This window comes from Pogonomyrmex barbatus, unplaced genomic scaffold (genome assembly GCF_055798465.1).
Source record: "Pogonomyrmex barbatus isolate J1 unplaced genomic scaffold, ASM5579846v1 scaffold7, whole genome shotgun sequence".
Lineage (NCBI taxonomy): Eukaryota > Metazoa > Arthropoda > Insecta > Hymenoptera > Formicidae > Pogonomyrmex > Pogonomyrmex barbatus.
The window spans coordinates 5,236,669-5,253,864 of NW_028297171.1; the positions used below are offsets into that span (position 1 = coordinate 5,236,669).

At 35.2% G+C, this 17,196-nt stretch overlaps 2 protein-coding genes across 4 annotated transcripts in view; one reads left to right on the plus strand and one right to left on the minus strand.

Annotated features, from left to right (window-relative positions):
* The window catches only part of LOC105432177 (uncharacterized), a 337,430-nt gene that overhangs the window by 176,364 nt on the left and 143,870 nt on the right, over window positions 1-17,196 (plus strand). The window lies entirely within an intron of this gene.
* Window positions 1-17,196, minus strand: part of LOC105432174 (uncharacterized) — a 158,300-nt gene that overhangs the window by 23,614 nt on the left and 117,490 nt on the right. For all 3 annotated transcript variants that reach the window (XM_011646849.3, XM_011646846.3, XM_089083230.1), the window contains one exon: window positions 14,765-14,843. In XM_011646849.3, the coding sequence (XP_011645151.1) occupies window positions 14,765-14,843 (79 nt within the window). The remainder of the gene's footprint in view (window positions 1-14,764; window positions 14,844-17,196) is intronic.

Sequence of the window (17,196 nt, forward strand, 5' to 3'; positions counted from 1 at the left end):
CAAGTTTTTAATGTTATTTAATCTCTAATATTAATTTGTTGACATTAGAATGCCAATATCTCATTTAGCCAGCATATTTCCAAATTACATCGCTACTATTTTTTTTATAAATGAATTTGTTAACAATTCTATAGTTGCGAGTTCTGCGCTCAGAAACGCTATTGTTGTTATTATTATTATTATTATGGTTATTAATGCGATTGATGCGCCTTCGTAACAATTACCAGTGGTGCATGTCCGCAAATTGCGTTTATTACAGAAATTATTTATAAAGTGTGATAGCGCCGAAGAGAGAAGGCGGGTCGAGTGAAGAGAAAAGGAAATGCACGCCAATAAAGCATGCAGTATTTTTGCGAATAAACGTTAAACCATTAACATGCTTTTATGGTAGCCATTTGCGAACTCTATCACTCTTTTTCATCCCCCCTGTTTTCTCTCTCCCGTTCACTAATTTCCCCTGCCGAAATTATCGCCGTTATTCACACTATTCGTGCTATTTCGCCAGTTGACAACAGAAAGCGTATTTGCGGCGAACTGAATATTCCTCCATGAGATGATAAACGCAGAAAACGGACGCGCGCTCACGTTTGTACCCCTATACATTTTCATATATATATATATATATATATATATATATACGAATTTATTTAAATAAATATTTTCCTTTGCGGACATTGCATGCTGCGTTTGGTATTCAAACGAAATTCCTGTTTACAGGATTAATTCTAAATTAGTTCCAAATCTGCGGATTTAATATCCGATATTAAATCTCTTTTTTAATCCTGCGGAAAAAAATATTAACGTAAAAATAACGGTCAACGTAACGTGAAATAACAGGAGTAAAAGAATACTTTTCTCTCTTCTTTTCTTCGAATTAAATTTTATTTTTTCAACTTTCAATTTTTCGAAATATTTTAAATGGTGGAATTAAAGATTTAATGGCAACTGCATTTTGTTGTACATAAATTTTCCGTTCAAGATTCCAAGAACGTTGAAGTCTTAAGCATCTGCAATTAATCATATGAAATTGCGCAAATTGTTTACAATACCTGCATCACAAGAGGTGAAAAGGAGGGAAAGCGGTTTACCTGACTATCGATTCCTCGATTCCCCGACAATGCAATTCCCGAGCTGACACCTTTCGATTCTCTATGATACGATTGACTCGTTATCGTAGCGTTATTGGCGAGCGAACAAAAGGGCGTCGATGAAAGGCGCCACGACGCCGGCCGCGAAGAACAATGGCGGAAGTCGAAGAGAAAGCCAGAGGGAAAAAAGGCCGGGAAAACTCAATAGAAGTAAATGAGATCGAGATCGTTGTGCATCAATTTTCTTTATTCCAAATGGAACGAAATCTCGAAAATTATGAAATTACCGCATACGAAATTGCCATATTAGTCTCCTGCATATCAATTTTTATACTTTTATATATATATATATATATATATACATACATACATACATATGAAAAATAGGCTTTTGTACATTTCAAAATCTATAAGAACAAGAAAAGACCATAATTATAAAAATCTAAATCTAATTTTTTTTACGTAACAATAATATAATAAGACCTTTTTAATTCTCCTAAGGAAGAAAAGTCTAAAAATATTTTTCTATAAATTCGTACAATAACGATAGATAATATCAGTTCTAATTTTAGATAATGTGAGAAATTAATGACGCAATTCGATAGCGTTAAGGCGATATAACTCGTGGAAAGCCGGGTGAGTATCGCTCAAGAGAGATCGCAATTACCGCAGCTTAATTAACTTCCGGCGCAACATTAGCGAATCTTGAGGGCGATTAATCGATATTCAATTTCGCATGACGCGCATCGTCTGGCCGTGACATCGTGATCTTCGATCCGTTCATGGGATGACATTGTAAGGATGATAATGACAGCAGTAATGATGATGATGATGCTGATGATGATAACAGCAATAAATATTGCGTAAAATTAAATTGTTGGTCAATCGTTTTAAAATTAACGAAGAATTATATGAAGATAAAATAACCATATGTAATTGGCGTGAAAATCTTACGGTTTCGTAGTTATTAAAATAGATTAATAGTAATATAATGCAAATGTATTATTAATGTAGTGTAATGTAGTGTATGAAGATACACGGGATGAAACGATAATTGTGCAAATACATTCCATAATATAATTCAAAATATACCATATAGTATAATCTAAAATTTATCATAATATATCGTAATAAACTGTAAACATATATATATATATATATATAAAATTCAAAATTTAGTTTTAATTACGATTTAATTTTTTTAGTTCAATATGTAGTTGGCTATTTTATTTTTTTCTAAAATTAATTTAAGGTTACACGTTTTCTCTTAATTTTAGCCTTTGGAAGAGAGCATTGTCTCGTTATCGTAATCATTATCTGACAAAAGAGCAACCGAGAAAAATCTTGACAAGAAACGACAGATACAAGAGAGATCAAAGCGATTCAGAACTGGAAATAGGAATCCGAACTGAACCGCAAAAACTGCGTAATTGAATTTTTTAAAATTATTTTAATTCTTCATTCATTATTCATTTGCTAATTGAATTACATTATTTTCTATCTTAAAGATATAAAAATGTTTCATCATCTATCATTTAATAATCCAGCTACTGTTAAATATTAATTGAAACATTCTTTTTTCTCTATTTCTAATAGTATAGTAAACAAAATATTAAGATATATAATTTTTATTTATTATTTTTCAGTCTAAGAATTATATTGCTAATAGGAAGAATGATGTATTCCAAAATTATTATGAAATTAGCATTAGAATTTACAAACTGTTTATTACAATTCTCTCTGAGAATTTTCGATTATGTTTTATTTCATTCGCTTATTCACTTTTGTCGATTGCGAAATTCCGATTGTTTTTGCAGTACATCAAATTACGCAGAGCCGAACACACTGAGCTCATTCCAAAGGTGTGACGTTCCGGATGATTCGGTCCGGGAGAGAAAGGAATTCTTTTCAGGGTCCCCTTCAAGAATTTCAATAAAAGCTCCAGCAGTCCATTGACCGCTACTACATTTTGATATTACCCTTGCAATAACTAAATCCGATAACATAAAATATTTGTCTTCGTGTATTCTTTTATCACACCCTGTCTTAAAATATATCAAGATCAATCAGCTCATACTTGTTTTGCCCCTTGTTCATTATTTTTCTGTCAGGCCACACAAACATAGCTTGATACTACGATTGGGCGGATGGAGTGAGTGTATCCGCAACCGGTCAACATTGGGAGGAAGTAGGGCTACGTTATCCCCTCGAGTATCCCCCTTGAGAAGGAGACACGCGCGCGGCCAGACGATCGTGCGGGCGGTCCGAGGCACTCGATAATCGTGTAATTGAACGCTAACGATGCTGAAATGTTGATAGAACTCGCTCGACTGCTCCACAAATATGGTCTTCGGTGTTTCACCGGCGGCGGGAGCGGATGGCGCCCTGTTTGCGCGGCCTCTCTTGTGTACCGCGCTGCCAGACGAAGGTTACCGTGCACGTACAATGAACGAGTGCTCTGAATGGGTCGCGCCACGCCGAGGCCGCTTCAAATCAACCATATCGGCCACCACCGGAGAATTTTCCCGTTACGCTGATTTAGTATTCGCGCTTGATTAAGCCCGTCGCTCGCACGACGAGCGTCGCTTCCGCCGCGAGCGTTCGCGGCGCATTCGAGCGTGCACTCCCGCCCCGACGACTTCGCTAGACGGCGGCGGGGGGGCTTTCATTTGTTAAGAAGGGGATCTCGCGCGCGAGTAACTTCCGCCGCTAATTGAGGCGATTTTGATTTCGATAAGTCGTTCAATTTTCAAGGAGCGTACATTTTAACAAACTGAAAATGTCTGTCGATAACATTTTTCCGTCGGTGATACAATTTCTGCTCTAGTTTCGCTTTCGCGATTTCTTCTAAATTTTAAAAGAAGGAAAAATTCTACCTCCAGATCCCTTCCAGAAGAATGATAATCCTGAAAGTTTTCCAGATTCTCGTCGATGATTCCTCTGAAAAATAGATCATGGTGTATTGGCTCTAGCGCGAGATGAAGCCCGCTGGACTTTACGGTCGAAGAAGAATCAAATATTGCGTGAAAAATTTCGGCGATATTGCGGAAATTGCAGTCAGAGGGACGGCGGTACAATCCGGAATTAGTTCAAGGAGAGGTAAAACACTTGGCGGAATAAAAAGAACGCGCCAGTTCCCGGGCTAAACCGCCGGAACCGGCGGAACGTACAGCGAAATGGAGTCAGCCGGGAACGACGATGGCGGATTAGCCCGCAGGCACGTGCTGCGGACACCATTCTCCACTTCGCTTGAGTGCTCGAAAATCACGTTCGCGCTGAACTCAGCTCGAAAACAGACTACGGCGATATTCGCGCGAATCGCGCCCGCGTCTCGATTCCTGTTGTCTCTTCCAGTGCGGACGAGTCCGCCCTTTGTCGTCCACCACCCTTCGGCTCGTTCGCGCGCTACGGAGAGAAAGAGAGGGATCGATCCACTCTTTCAGAGATCGTGCCATCCCCGTACTCTCTTTCAGGGACGACTCTTTCGTTCGGTCGTTACTTTCGCGACGACCCGATGGCCCTTCGGGGATTTGCGGGAGCGTATGGGTGATACGCCCTGGACTATACGATACCGTAGTAAAACTTGGTTCTATTCGCATATAGTAAAGTAGCGAAAAATAAACTACGAATTATTAAACATCGCTATATTCCGCTACATATTCGAAATGTTCTCTTTTTGACATGAGTGCACGTAGTGGGTATATTATACGGTCTGTGGATTCATTATGACGAATAGAACAAGGGGTTGAGAAAGGTATAACAAGAGGATTTATTAACAAGGATTATAAGGGACCTTAGTGCAAGACAATAGCGTTTCCTGGGAGATCTCGTTTTTAGCTCCCCGACTATCGTTTCCTCGTAACGAGACATGTGCCGCTGACTGTGCTACTGCTATCAATATGGTCTAGATATTTTTCATATGTTCTATTTCAGCAAGGCAAAAAAAATTGATATACCTGGAAAATAATACGTTTTTATTTATAAAAAAAATTTAAATAATAATCTTCATATAAAATATGACTCCACTCAAAAGGCAAAATTATATCGATTATGAGATAACTTTCCATTTTCCTGGAAATATAATAATCTATATTTTTTCTATTGGTTCTTTTGAGACAGTGAAACGAAATTAAAATGGAGTACCGTGTACAACTGTTTGTACAATTTCAAACTGTAACTATATATACTTTGAACGTTCGCGTGAATTATATTGATATATTAACTATACGCAAGTCAGTAATCAATGTTTAACACGTGGGCGAGAGAGAGAGAGAATGGGGGTTTACCAAGTTACGTCGCGGTTTGCGGTGCACCAAGGGCTATCGTGCACCACATTCAGATACGCGCATACGCGTGCGATATATTGCTTGTTCTAACATAATATTATCGAATTCTCCCTCGCGCGAATACCATCCTTTTGCATATATATATATATATATATATAGAACAAATTGAGAAGTCTTCTCAGTTCAAAGCCATAATTTTCACGATCAAAGAAATAAAATAAAAAAAATCACTTTATTACATTATACGTAAAGTTTAGTACAGCTATGAGCAATTATTAGGAAATTTATTTATTCGCTAAACCAAATTTATGATCAATTAAACATTTGTCTGACGAAATATTATTTATAATCCTTTATTATTATATAGTTATTTATTATTATATAAATAATATAATATTATATAAATATCTAAACTAGAATAATTTAATTGAATGTAATAAAAATATTTTATTTAAAACAATAATTATAGTTATAATTTAAGCTAAAATATTTTAAAATTTCACAAACAGTATTTTGTGATTTTAAATAATTATACCAGCGTAGGCATAAAAGGATTATATTACAAAATTAATATTCAATTAATTTCTCTGTCATTAATTTTTATTTAAATAAAATTTGTATATAAATAAAATTTTAATAGTCGAAATGTGTTTATAAAAGAAATACGATGCACAAAGTGTTTCATATATTTTGCCCATTTAAAAATACCCAAATGTCGAAGTGAAAAACTATTACCAACGGTGCTTAATAAAGGTGACGACAATTTTTAAAACGCGCGATAATATACCAGCAGGATACCTCGGCAGGATAATGGTGCGTGCTGGCGACGTTAATTACGCTCCTACGGCGTTTGCAAGTATAATTTTCGAGTGTCGACACGCACACGCGTGCGAGAGCATGTTCCTATGCAGATTTATATTCCGCGGACGCAGAATAATAAGAATAATAAGAACTCTTCCTCTTTCCAGATCGATTCGCGACGCGACCTCAACATCGATTCTTTCCGCTGAAAGCGTGACGTATGAGAAAACTCTTTAGAAGAAAAATTTGACTTTTAAAAATATATCGAGCATATTTTAAATTTTCATAAAACATGTTTGAAAACTTGTAGGAATAATGATTACTAAAAAAAAAAAAACTAATTATTTAATATTGTAAAATGTTCTGATTTTCTATCGAATGAAAAATGTTTCAGAAAATAATAAAAATAAAACCACAGAAAATAAAAAATTAAAGAAAAATTTTAGGTTGTTATAAAATATTTAAAATTTTGTCTATCCGATAGTAATAAAAAAATGTTACTATAAAAACAACTAGATTTATGAATATATTTTACAATTCATGTTTTATATTAATGGATTTCTTCTTCGAGAAATTCAAGTCACGATAACTTTGCATAATATGTAACTAATAATGCATAACGTGCATAAGAATGCATACATAGTTTAAAGAAATTCTTGCGAAAGTGCAACGTTCAAATGATACGATACTTCACTTTTTCAGTGTAAATGTTAAAAATCCAACGAGAAGGTAGAAATGAGATTTTTAAAATTAGAACTTCTAAGAGCGCGGCATTTAGAGAATCTGAGTGCCTGACAAAATTTAAGAAGTAGATTATCTGTATATTAAAAAACTGAGAAACGGAGAATGTACGTAGTGCAAAGAGTACCTAATGGACTTTGAGTAGAAACGGAGTAGAAATATATTAACTGCAAAAAGGAACGAATCGCGAGTGTCCGCACCTAATAGGGGGATATTACCGGAATAAAATTTTTTGAGTTACATTTAATCTCGGCAATAATCGGCGTTGTTTGGCCGATTGCATCGGCCGTAAATGAGCGCGGAGCGGGTATAATGCGCTTGGCCCCGGAACGACCCGAACTAGGGAAGCACATTAATATACCTAATGGTACTCCGGAACTTGGCTCCGGCCAACCCCCGAGACAAAACTCCCTTAATTGTGCTACTTCCGTTGGAGCGAAAATTCAGCCGGTAACCGCGTTCACCTGCCGAGATTATTAACCAGCACCTGACGCGGTGCGTCTATTGATAGATAATGTCGGAAAATAACGTACCACTTGAATAATGTAGAGCGAACGCTGTCGCTCATCTATACGCACACGAATGTACGTATACGTGTATACATACAGATATAATACAGATATTATATGCATTTATACACATTATATAGTATCAAAAGAGATAATCTCTCATTTCATATACACATATATAATATGTACATATGTATAATGTGTACACTGAAAGGGAACTAATCGTTTTATGAAATATTAATCGAGTTATATAATGTATTTCTAAACATCTTTACGTCGCTAAACTTTAAATCCTTGGACTTAATAGAGATCAAATTTATAATGTAATACGTAAATTTAAAATTGAGGTACGTAAAATTTTGAACGGATAAAAAAATCATGAAATAAAATCTAAAGCATTTTCTCTTCATAAATCCAATTATACAAGAATTTAAATATGTTAGGATTTATGGAGAGCTTTTAGTTCGCAAACTCGCAAACTTCCAAAAATCCAAAGATTTCAAAATCAAAGGATTTACGTATTACGTTATTAAATTTGATCTCTATTAAGTCCAAAGATTTAAAGTTTAGCAACGTAAAGATGCGAAAGCTCGAGGCTCTGTCTGTAAGAATTAAGATATTCAAAATTAATTATGCTCCTACGATAAAAAAAAAAAAAACTACCGGACAGTGTCATTTCGTAGCTTTATATAAGAAATAAAAAATCATATTAGTTCGCAAGTATCGCCCACTGCCAACCAACGTGTCATTCCCACGGCACCATTTAGTGTAACCCCCATCTCCTCGTCTGTCTTCATCATTTATTCTCCGAGGGTGGCGTAATAAAGCTCGGCAGATATCAAGCCCGATAGAAGTCGGCGTAGCTGCAAAACGATCCCCGTGACTCGCTTATCCGGCCTTGTATGTAAATGTTGACATGTTTTCTGAAGCTAGAAACACACACATGCATACACGCATACACTTATACACATGCATACACGGTGACACACCTGCGCGCATGCCGCAAAAGGAAAGTCGTGTTATCTCATGTAAATCTTCACGGTAGCGCGATAAGCGTGAATTTCACCGCTCGCTTATTAATATTTATGTCCGGCGTTAAAGGGGTTGGCGAGGGCGAGCCAAGGTCTACAGGCCACTTCAAAAGCCCCCGACCACATTTTCTTAATTCATTTTCTTAATAGAACGATTATGACGCATTTGCTAAAATTTTGGATTCTCTTTCGCATGTCTCTTAAATTTTGGGTAATTTTTGAATTGCCAAAATAAAATATTACGTATTTCCAAATCCAGAAATTGAAACATTTAGTCTGATTATCTCATCAATTTATCAATATATCTGTAAATTCAAAATAATTAAAAAGAAAAAGATTCAGATTTTCTTAAACATGTTTGAAAATTTAGGTTCAAAACATAAATACTTGACAGTATTCAATTATTTAATTAAACTTTTATTCTAGAATTTCTTTTATTTTAAATTTTTATGTTAAAGAACGCGATCGATTTACAAGCATGAAAATTTAAAATATCTAACTATCTTTACTAATCAAGAGACTATCATACAGATTGTATATATTTCCAGAATTAATAAAATGAAGGAAATAAAGGAACTCATAAGAATTCATAAACTTTTACCAAAGTCAAACAAAAAACATTATAAAACAAAACGTTTCGAATGACGCAACACATTGCATCCGCATTTAATTTGCAAATGATTATTCCGGTCATTCGTCTGAGAAACACAAAACTATTTCGAGTCGCGGGAGGAAGTCTCGCTCTACAAAATGCACTACGTTACTATGCACCCTGCTGCAACAAGCAAACCTAATTTACACAAACCGCAGGAAATGAACGCACGAAGGAGATGAAAGGGAGAGGAAAAGGAAGAAGGAGGATACGTTAAGGCTGTATTTCCATTCACAGAGATATCATTCCTTTAACTCGATTTTTCACTGCAAAATTAATATTACACTTGAGAATAACAATTGTTATTGCAGATTTATTAATATGTGTAGCTTTTTAACGGTTGAAATATTATTGATATTAATTACTATTTATTAATTTTAATAATATGTTTTAAATATTTCAAAATTCATCGTGAGCACGATACATGTACATATACAATCCATATAATAAAATTAATAAATAGTATTTAATATTAATAATTAAAGCCCAAATGAAAAGTCGATATCGAGGCATCAAAGATTTTCAAAGTAAAGTTAAAAATAATTAATGAAAAAAAAAAGCGACAAAATCTTTTCAACTAATTTTAATTGAAATTTTTTTATAGAGTACTTAAAATGCAACTTTATCACTTGAATATTAACTAAATTTTTAAATAACAATGAACGATAGCTCTTGTTTTTAGATATTCGCTAAACAATAGAGAAAGATGAAATTTATCCGAAAAATATCTGAAAATTTATAATTGAGAGATAGTATAATGAATGAATACACAAAACACGTGGGACTGGTAGGTGCATATCAAAATAAGCAAAAGTGACTGAATTTGAGGATGAAAAAACATGTTGTTAAAACTTTGTGATACTTGCCGCATGATTCGTTAAAAATCTGCAATCACGTGATCTCGATGGGGGGAAGGGAGGGTGCGGGAAGAGGATTAACGGACGGACAATGAACGGGCGATCCTGCTTGAATGGCGTGCTGAAGCGCACTCGAAACCGAGCCGAACAATTCACGCGTAATTCTCGTAACTGCGATATTCGCGTTTCGCTGCGATTTCCGTCTCGACGAGGTCGGATTTGGCTTTCCTGCCCGTTTCAAAGATTTCGCTCAAGGCTCTCAACGCAATTCAAATTGCAGAATTCGATTCATACATTTTACAAAATAATAAATTCCTATTTTACATTTGATTCTCTCGGTTTACTCTTCAAATATACTCCATCGTAAAATTATTTTAAAATTATTATATTATTTTTTCTGCAAAAAAAAAAAAGGTAAATGATATAGTGTTAGCGTGTTCTATTCTAATTTTATAAGCGTACGTACACTGTACTTTCGTATATGGCTAAAATTAAAAAAAAAAAAAGAGAGACTAATTCTTAATAAGTAAATGTATCCTTCTCGTGTTAATTATTTAAAAGAAGACTCTGAAAAGTTATGGGCGCTGCGGCGAGAAAAGATTAAGGTATTAGTTTTATGATAATTATAATAAAAGAGGAAAAACTGAAGCAAAGGAAGGATTACAATCTATGTTTGTAATGCCACCTGAACCGTGAGACACCCAGTAGATGTTGCATTAAGCGCCGCGCGACGCTACCTTGCGACTAATTGGGAGCGGTTAATGAGGTGACGCATTTTTATTGTTCTTCCGGCTTGTTAAGCGACCTGTTTGCTTCCGTAACACGTACGCCGAGAGCCCCGGGAAGGCGCAGGGATAGCCGGGAATCCCGCGGATATCCTGAAATTGTCCCGAATACCCCGCGAGAATCCCGGAAACGCCGGCGGAATATTTTTCGCGGCTTTGCCGACCCGGCGGATTATCGACATTGCCCCTATACACGCGCGTTTATTCGTGCACGCGTCTTCGTTTAAATAAACGGAAGCGAGAGAATTCATAATTAAATCGACTTGACGAATGGAGAAATAAATGTACGGTAAGACGGTTATCAACAGACACGCCAAGTGATATTCATCAAATATTATGCGGGGAGTGGATTTTACACAGAAAATGAATTAACTCACCGAGTAATACTTTCGTATGAATTAAGTTGGACAATCGAGCCATCGTGAACACACGGACGGTTATGTATTCTCTCAAAATATGAAGGATACATACGACGTCTATAGTTCGTTTCTTTCAAAAATATTGTAAATATATTATTTACAAAAATCGAAATAAACGTTGTTCAAATTTTCTGTAAGATACTTTAATGCAATATAAAATGACAAATAACAAATACGTGTAGATGTGGATATATAAAAGTTTAAAATACACTTGTCAATACGGCTAAAAATACTCGAAAAGTCGAAATAATATTCTAATAAATGGACATAAATAAACGTTGATTGGTTTTTATGTAGAACTAAATGATCTGTTTGTTAAAAATGAATTGACATGCAATGGCATGCAATTTTGAATGTTATTTCAATCACTCTTTTAATATAGAATTTCAGCTTGTCACATTCGCATATGTATGTATAATTGATTTTTTCTTTCTTTGTGCTCAGCTCATTTCCGTATAAAACTATTTATTTGGACTTCGCTATTTTATCTTAGCAATATTATAAAAGTTGGTTATAAATATACTATATAAAAGACTGTATATAAAAGAAATCTCATAGAACTGGAACAACTGTAAATTGTCGAGAACAATAGTATAAATTTAAAGTTAGAACATGTCATGTTGATAATGAAAAATTTGCGAAACAAAATGTGTAATCAAATTTTTACTAGAAAAGACCAGTGTACGAGTCGGTTGTATTCATAAATGAGAAAATATACAAAGCTTGATGGCGACTTGTATAAATGTTCCATATGCTGCTTTGTTTATAAAAAAAAAATGTGTCCTCGATGCATCGTATCTTAATTGAACATCACAATTAAAAAAAAATTTCTTTAACATGATTAATGTGTAACGCAAAATATATGAATTTTCATCTACAAAAGCGGAGTAATTATATTTGCAATCTAGCATACTGCGTTTTAATGAATAAAATTTAAACTGATTGTTATATGATATATGGATCAAAAAATGTGTATGATAAAAATAATAAATAAAACATAACACGAGTAAATTTTGGTATTACGTAATACATCCGAATCTTCTCTTCTTTTTTTGCGTTGAAAGTGGCTTTTGACGCACAATAATATTCGGTGAGAAGACCTCGCGCACAGACCGGAATTCTGGCCAGGATGAGGACGTAGAAGATTGACGGCTGCATTAAAAGGACGACAGGCGAAGGATTCGGAAAATCCACAGCGCAGATATTACGCGGCATTCTCGAGATGTCGTGTTTTTTTATCGCATTTCACGAGGATTTGTGTTCTAAAATTTGATTTGATCGCAAATGAGAGTTCATCTTCAGACATATATTTAAATACAATGTATATTCGATATAGATGTATCTCACATTTCATAAAATTCATGTCATTTCATGAAAATTTTCATAAAGTTTTTTCCAGATCTATGTCCAATAAGAACTTCGTGTATTCCTAAAATGTGTATATTTATAATATATCACTGGTTTTGACCCACATTTTGTAGTTTATCAAAGGTTATTAATCTCTCCTGATAGGATATAATGCTTCAAAAGAAGCTATCTTGATGTTAAACCATTTCACTACATATATATAATACTCGTAACATGGTTAATTCATGGCAGCATTCCACTCAATTTCTAAAGCTTTGTGCGACAACTCGATCCCTCTTACAAGTATGCCTTCAAATTGTAATATTCGCGCAATGTTCTTTTATTTATCTCAAAGAATTCTGAAAATAACTTGTACATTATTTTTTTAATAACTTATAAAATAATATTTTTTTTTTAATTTCTTTTTTAATACGTATAAGAAATATGTATCCAAAAATGATTTCGATTAGTATCGTAATAATCGATTAATTTTAATTTCAGTATATAAAATCATTTTGATGTTCGAGCTTCACCTTTGTTCTACGTAAATATATGCTTTCGTAACGTTTACCGTACAAAACAAAGTTTAACTAATCTGTGAAACTGTTTCATGTTTAATTTGTTATACCTGAAGTTTGTTCGAAAATTAATTTCGATATGATTGAATATTTTAGTTCATAAGTTAATCTTAATATCGGTTAAATGTACCTGTACCTGTTACAAACTATCTCTTTTCAGACAGTTCATTATTGGAAGAATTATGGAAAACAAACACTTTTCTTAGCGCAAGTTGAACACTTTCTTTTCGAGATAATTTGTCTCTTAAAATCTTAAATTCTTATTTAACAAAAAAATGACACGAAATTTGCATTTAATTATTCTTCATAATTTTTACATTTGTATTTGTTGTTTATATCATTTGTATTGTTTATGTCGAAATCTTTTTGTTATTGCGATTTCTTAGAACTTGGACATTAATATTGCAGTTTTGTGGGCGACTGAAAATTGGCATCAATTAAATCGACGCACTCGAAAAATAGTCGATTTCTCTTTCTCTCTTGTCCGGAAAGAAAGATAGGTAAAAAGAGAAAAGAGGAGAAGGCGGAAAGCTGGCAAAAGGAGAAAAAGGAAGCGACACGACTTAGTTCGTGAAAAGGTATCGACGTTTGCCACGACGCTATCTGTCGTGGATAATGCATCAGCTTCTACAGAATGTCGTTTTTTTTTTCCTCGCGGCGAAATACTTCTCTTGTCAAGCAGTATGCCAGATTACCGAAGACACAGTCTCAATTAGATTATTAATTAAAGCGTAATATAAAATATACTTGACAATTTTATTATTATCTTAATATATATGATCGATTATTTTTAAATCTTCGATATTATATGTAATGAATAAATCTTTCTTAATTTGTAATATACGTACAAGTATATTAAAAAATTTATATTCAATAATAATTTTTTTAATATGTTAAAATACATATTCTTTAAATAATTGAATGTCTCGGATACTTTATATTTTCATGTGTATTAAGTCGATAAAGAACCACATAGCCATCAACATTCCTCAACAGTTCACGTTATGTTTACTGCTATGCTATTACTATATGAGATCGCAACGTGGTTCTTAAATTTGCCCATGAAGACACGAAGAACTTCTACGTGCTCAATTCAATGCAATTACGGTTTTTTTATTCCGCGCGTGTATTTCGCGCAAGTTAACTTCCGCAAACATGCGATCGCTCGTGAATTCACGGTCACGTTCCGCGCGTAAAATACGTTCTCGGCGCTTTCGGGTTTATACATCGAGTTTAGGGTTCGTCGGCACCTTAAGGCCAGGATAAAGCGGTCCTTTGAATGAAACTCCTCTCACTGGAAGATTTATACGCGCCGCGCTGGGAAAAATCAAGCAGATAAGATAAGATGGTACAACTACGTGCCAAAGAACACTGGGATCTACTTTGAGTAGATTGTTGGCAAATTCGTACAAATACGTGAGAGAGCTTCATAGTGCAAGGCGTTACATACGACAACATGTATACATATAATGAATTTATGGCACATCATCCCTTAGAAAGGTTCAATTTCCCGCAGAAACGCAATCTTCATGCAATATACGCGAATAGAGATATGTTATTAGATATGCTTTTAATATATAATGGATATGCAGTAAATGAAGAGATATGTTGATTTATAATTTTGCGAAAGAAACCTTACAAAGTATAGAATGTAAAAATTTGTAAATTACCAATCGTTGCCAGTTTTGGAGACATTCTGTCGCTTGCGTCCAGTTTGGTGAGGTTTTGGCTCGGCTACCATATTCACATCTGAAAACACAAGGATTTTTCATGTTAGCAGAAAATAATTAAAAAATGCGTAAAAAGAAAGATGTTGAAAACAATTAATTAATTATATTATATGCATTTACGCACGCGCGTTACTAATTAATATATAAGACAATAAGATGTTTGCAGAATTACGAAATAAAATAAATTAATATAATAAATATAATAATTTTCTCTCTTTAAACATTTTGTAATTATTTAATCTCTCTTTTAGTAATTTTTGAAAAATTATACAAAGATACATTTATTTTGTATTAATCTTTAAGACAATTATTTAGCTTTAATAAACAAGAATTCCAAATTCCTGTCTGACGAATAAAAGCAAATATTGATTTTTCGGAGCTACGGATAAAATTTTGCCGTTTCCGTTTTCACCAATATTTGGTCGAAAATTTACCACTTACATATCGATGTTTCACTTGCAAAATAAATGAATCGCATAACAATAAATGGACCGCGGATATCGACTCATGGACACGCACGGCTCGAGCCATGATGCAAGCGCAAAATGCGCGCTCATCGCTGCGCTGCGCCGCTCCGCAGTCTACCCGGGGCTTACGCGGATTAATAAAACGAAGACGGCGATGAAGAGGAGGAGGGAGCGAAGCGCCAAGTTTCCGCTCAGCGTTTCCGCAAACAGTTATTAATTTCGCTGCCTTTGAGCCGGTCCGCTAGCGAGATTGATAATGAATGCGCCGCGACGCCGCGCGCCGGGCGATCAAGCGACAAGAATTTCGCATTCTTCTTGTTTTCGCCACGGTGGTAACTCAGACAGTCGCCGTATTCATCGTACAGAGTGATTCAAAAGTCGCGCAACAGGTGTGTAACGATATTGATCCGCGCGCGCTGTTCCGCGCCGACGACGACTTACAATCGCGCGTACGCACAATAACTCTCTCCTCGGATGTCGGCGGCGTGATGGATACGCTGATCGTAAGTCGCGAACGCAATGTGCAGAGCTCATTAAGAATCGCGGATCACGCACATGTACAATTCGCCCGGCATGAGAGAGGCAAAGAATTGGAATAACTCATGGCTGACTTAGTCAAACGATCGCGTAATAAACGTTAACCGCACGAAGAATGGCCGATATGTTGTGCATTTCTGAAATCAAGGATGTTTAAAGATATCAGAAGAGAGGAAGAAATAGCATGTCATGGAACGGAGATAGTGATACCTGCCGGAGGCAAGAAGATGGAACGCCTGAACCGATAAGGAAGTGTCAAGAGAGGGGAGGCAAAGGAAAAAAAAAAGTAAAAAGAGGAAAGAAGGCAGAGAAAGCGGAAAAAGTGACAGGGCAAAGGAAAACTAATATAAAAGAAAAGGAACAGTTCTTCAGTGTTCGATGGAATTGTTTTTTTATTTTTGCAGTGGAAAGAGGTAGATAAAGATAGATAGAAAAAGTGGAAAAGAGTAAACATTAAACAGGAAAATAGGCGGCAATTATTCGTAATTATAAATTAATTAAAAAATCAATATCGAAGAGAAGAAAAAAAGAAGATTACACAAATTTAATCGTCAATTTCTTCTCGCATTAGAAATTAGAAGCCAAAATGTTAAAACAATTTAAATAGAGACGCGCATATAGTTGAATTTCTTTACTTTCTGTTTTGAAATCAAAACTTATTCTTTGAATAACGTTCTTTTGAATAAAGTTTAGAAAAAGAAAACATAATCATAAATTCAGGAACATACTCTTTTCCGTTATAAAAATCACTTCATCTCGAAAACATTTTCTATTACGCCCGCTGCTCCTGCAAGACGTTTGCTCGTATCCGTGTCGCTAACTTCCGGACGTTCCGCAAACCGTTGAGGTCCTGTAGCAGCTCCCCTACCACTCTCCCTTCGCCATTCCAACCCCTTACAGAGGGGTGGTTTGTGAATGTTCCTTGTTAGAGTAGCGGGCTGATTCCGTTGTGTGCGCAGCGGTGCGCTTCGTCCTTTGTGTGAGCTAACCAAACATCCCCTCTCTCAGCACCACCGCCCTGTACCTTATCCTCATCCCTCTCATCCTTCTGCTCCTCCATTATCGCGGCTACTTGCGCAAATTGTTTACACGTTGGCCCGCGAGCATTTCATGAGGCCGTCCGAAAATTGATGATTTGGTAGATGTTTGTTGCACTTTGAAGAGGAAGAGAAGGAGGAGGGTCTGATTTATTAGAGAAAGAGGAGGTGAGAATATTTCACGAAGACGCCACTGAAGACGCTGGATAAGATTTCTTGAAGAGCAAAATCGATCTTTGATTTTACGCAAACACCGAAATTTGTTTCATATAGCTGCATTTCTCATATGTTGTCTTTAAAATCATATTATTTTATTGATTCTGCTTAGATA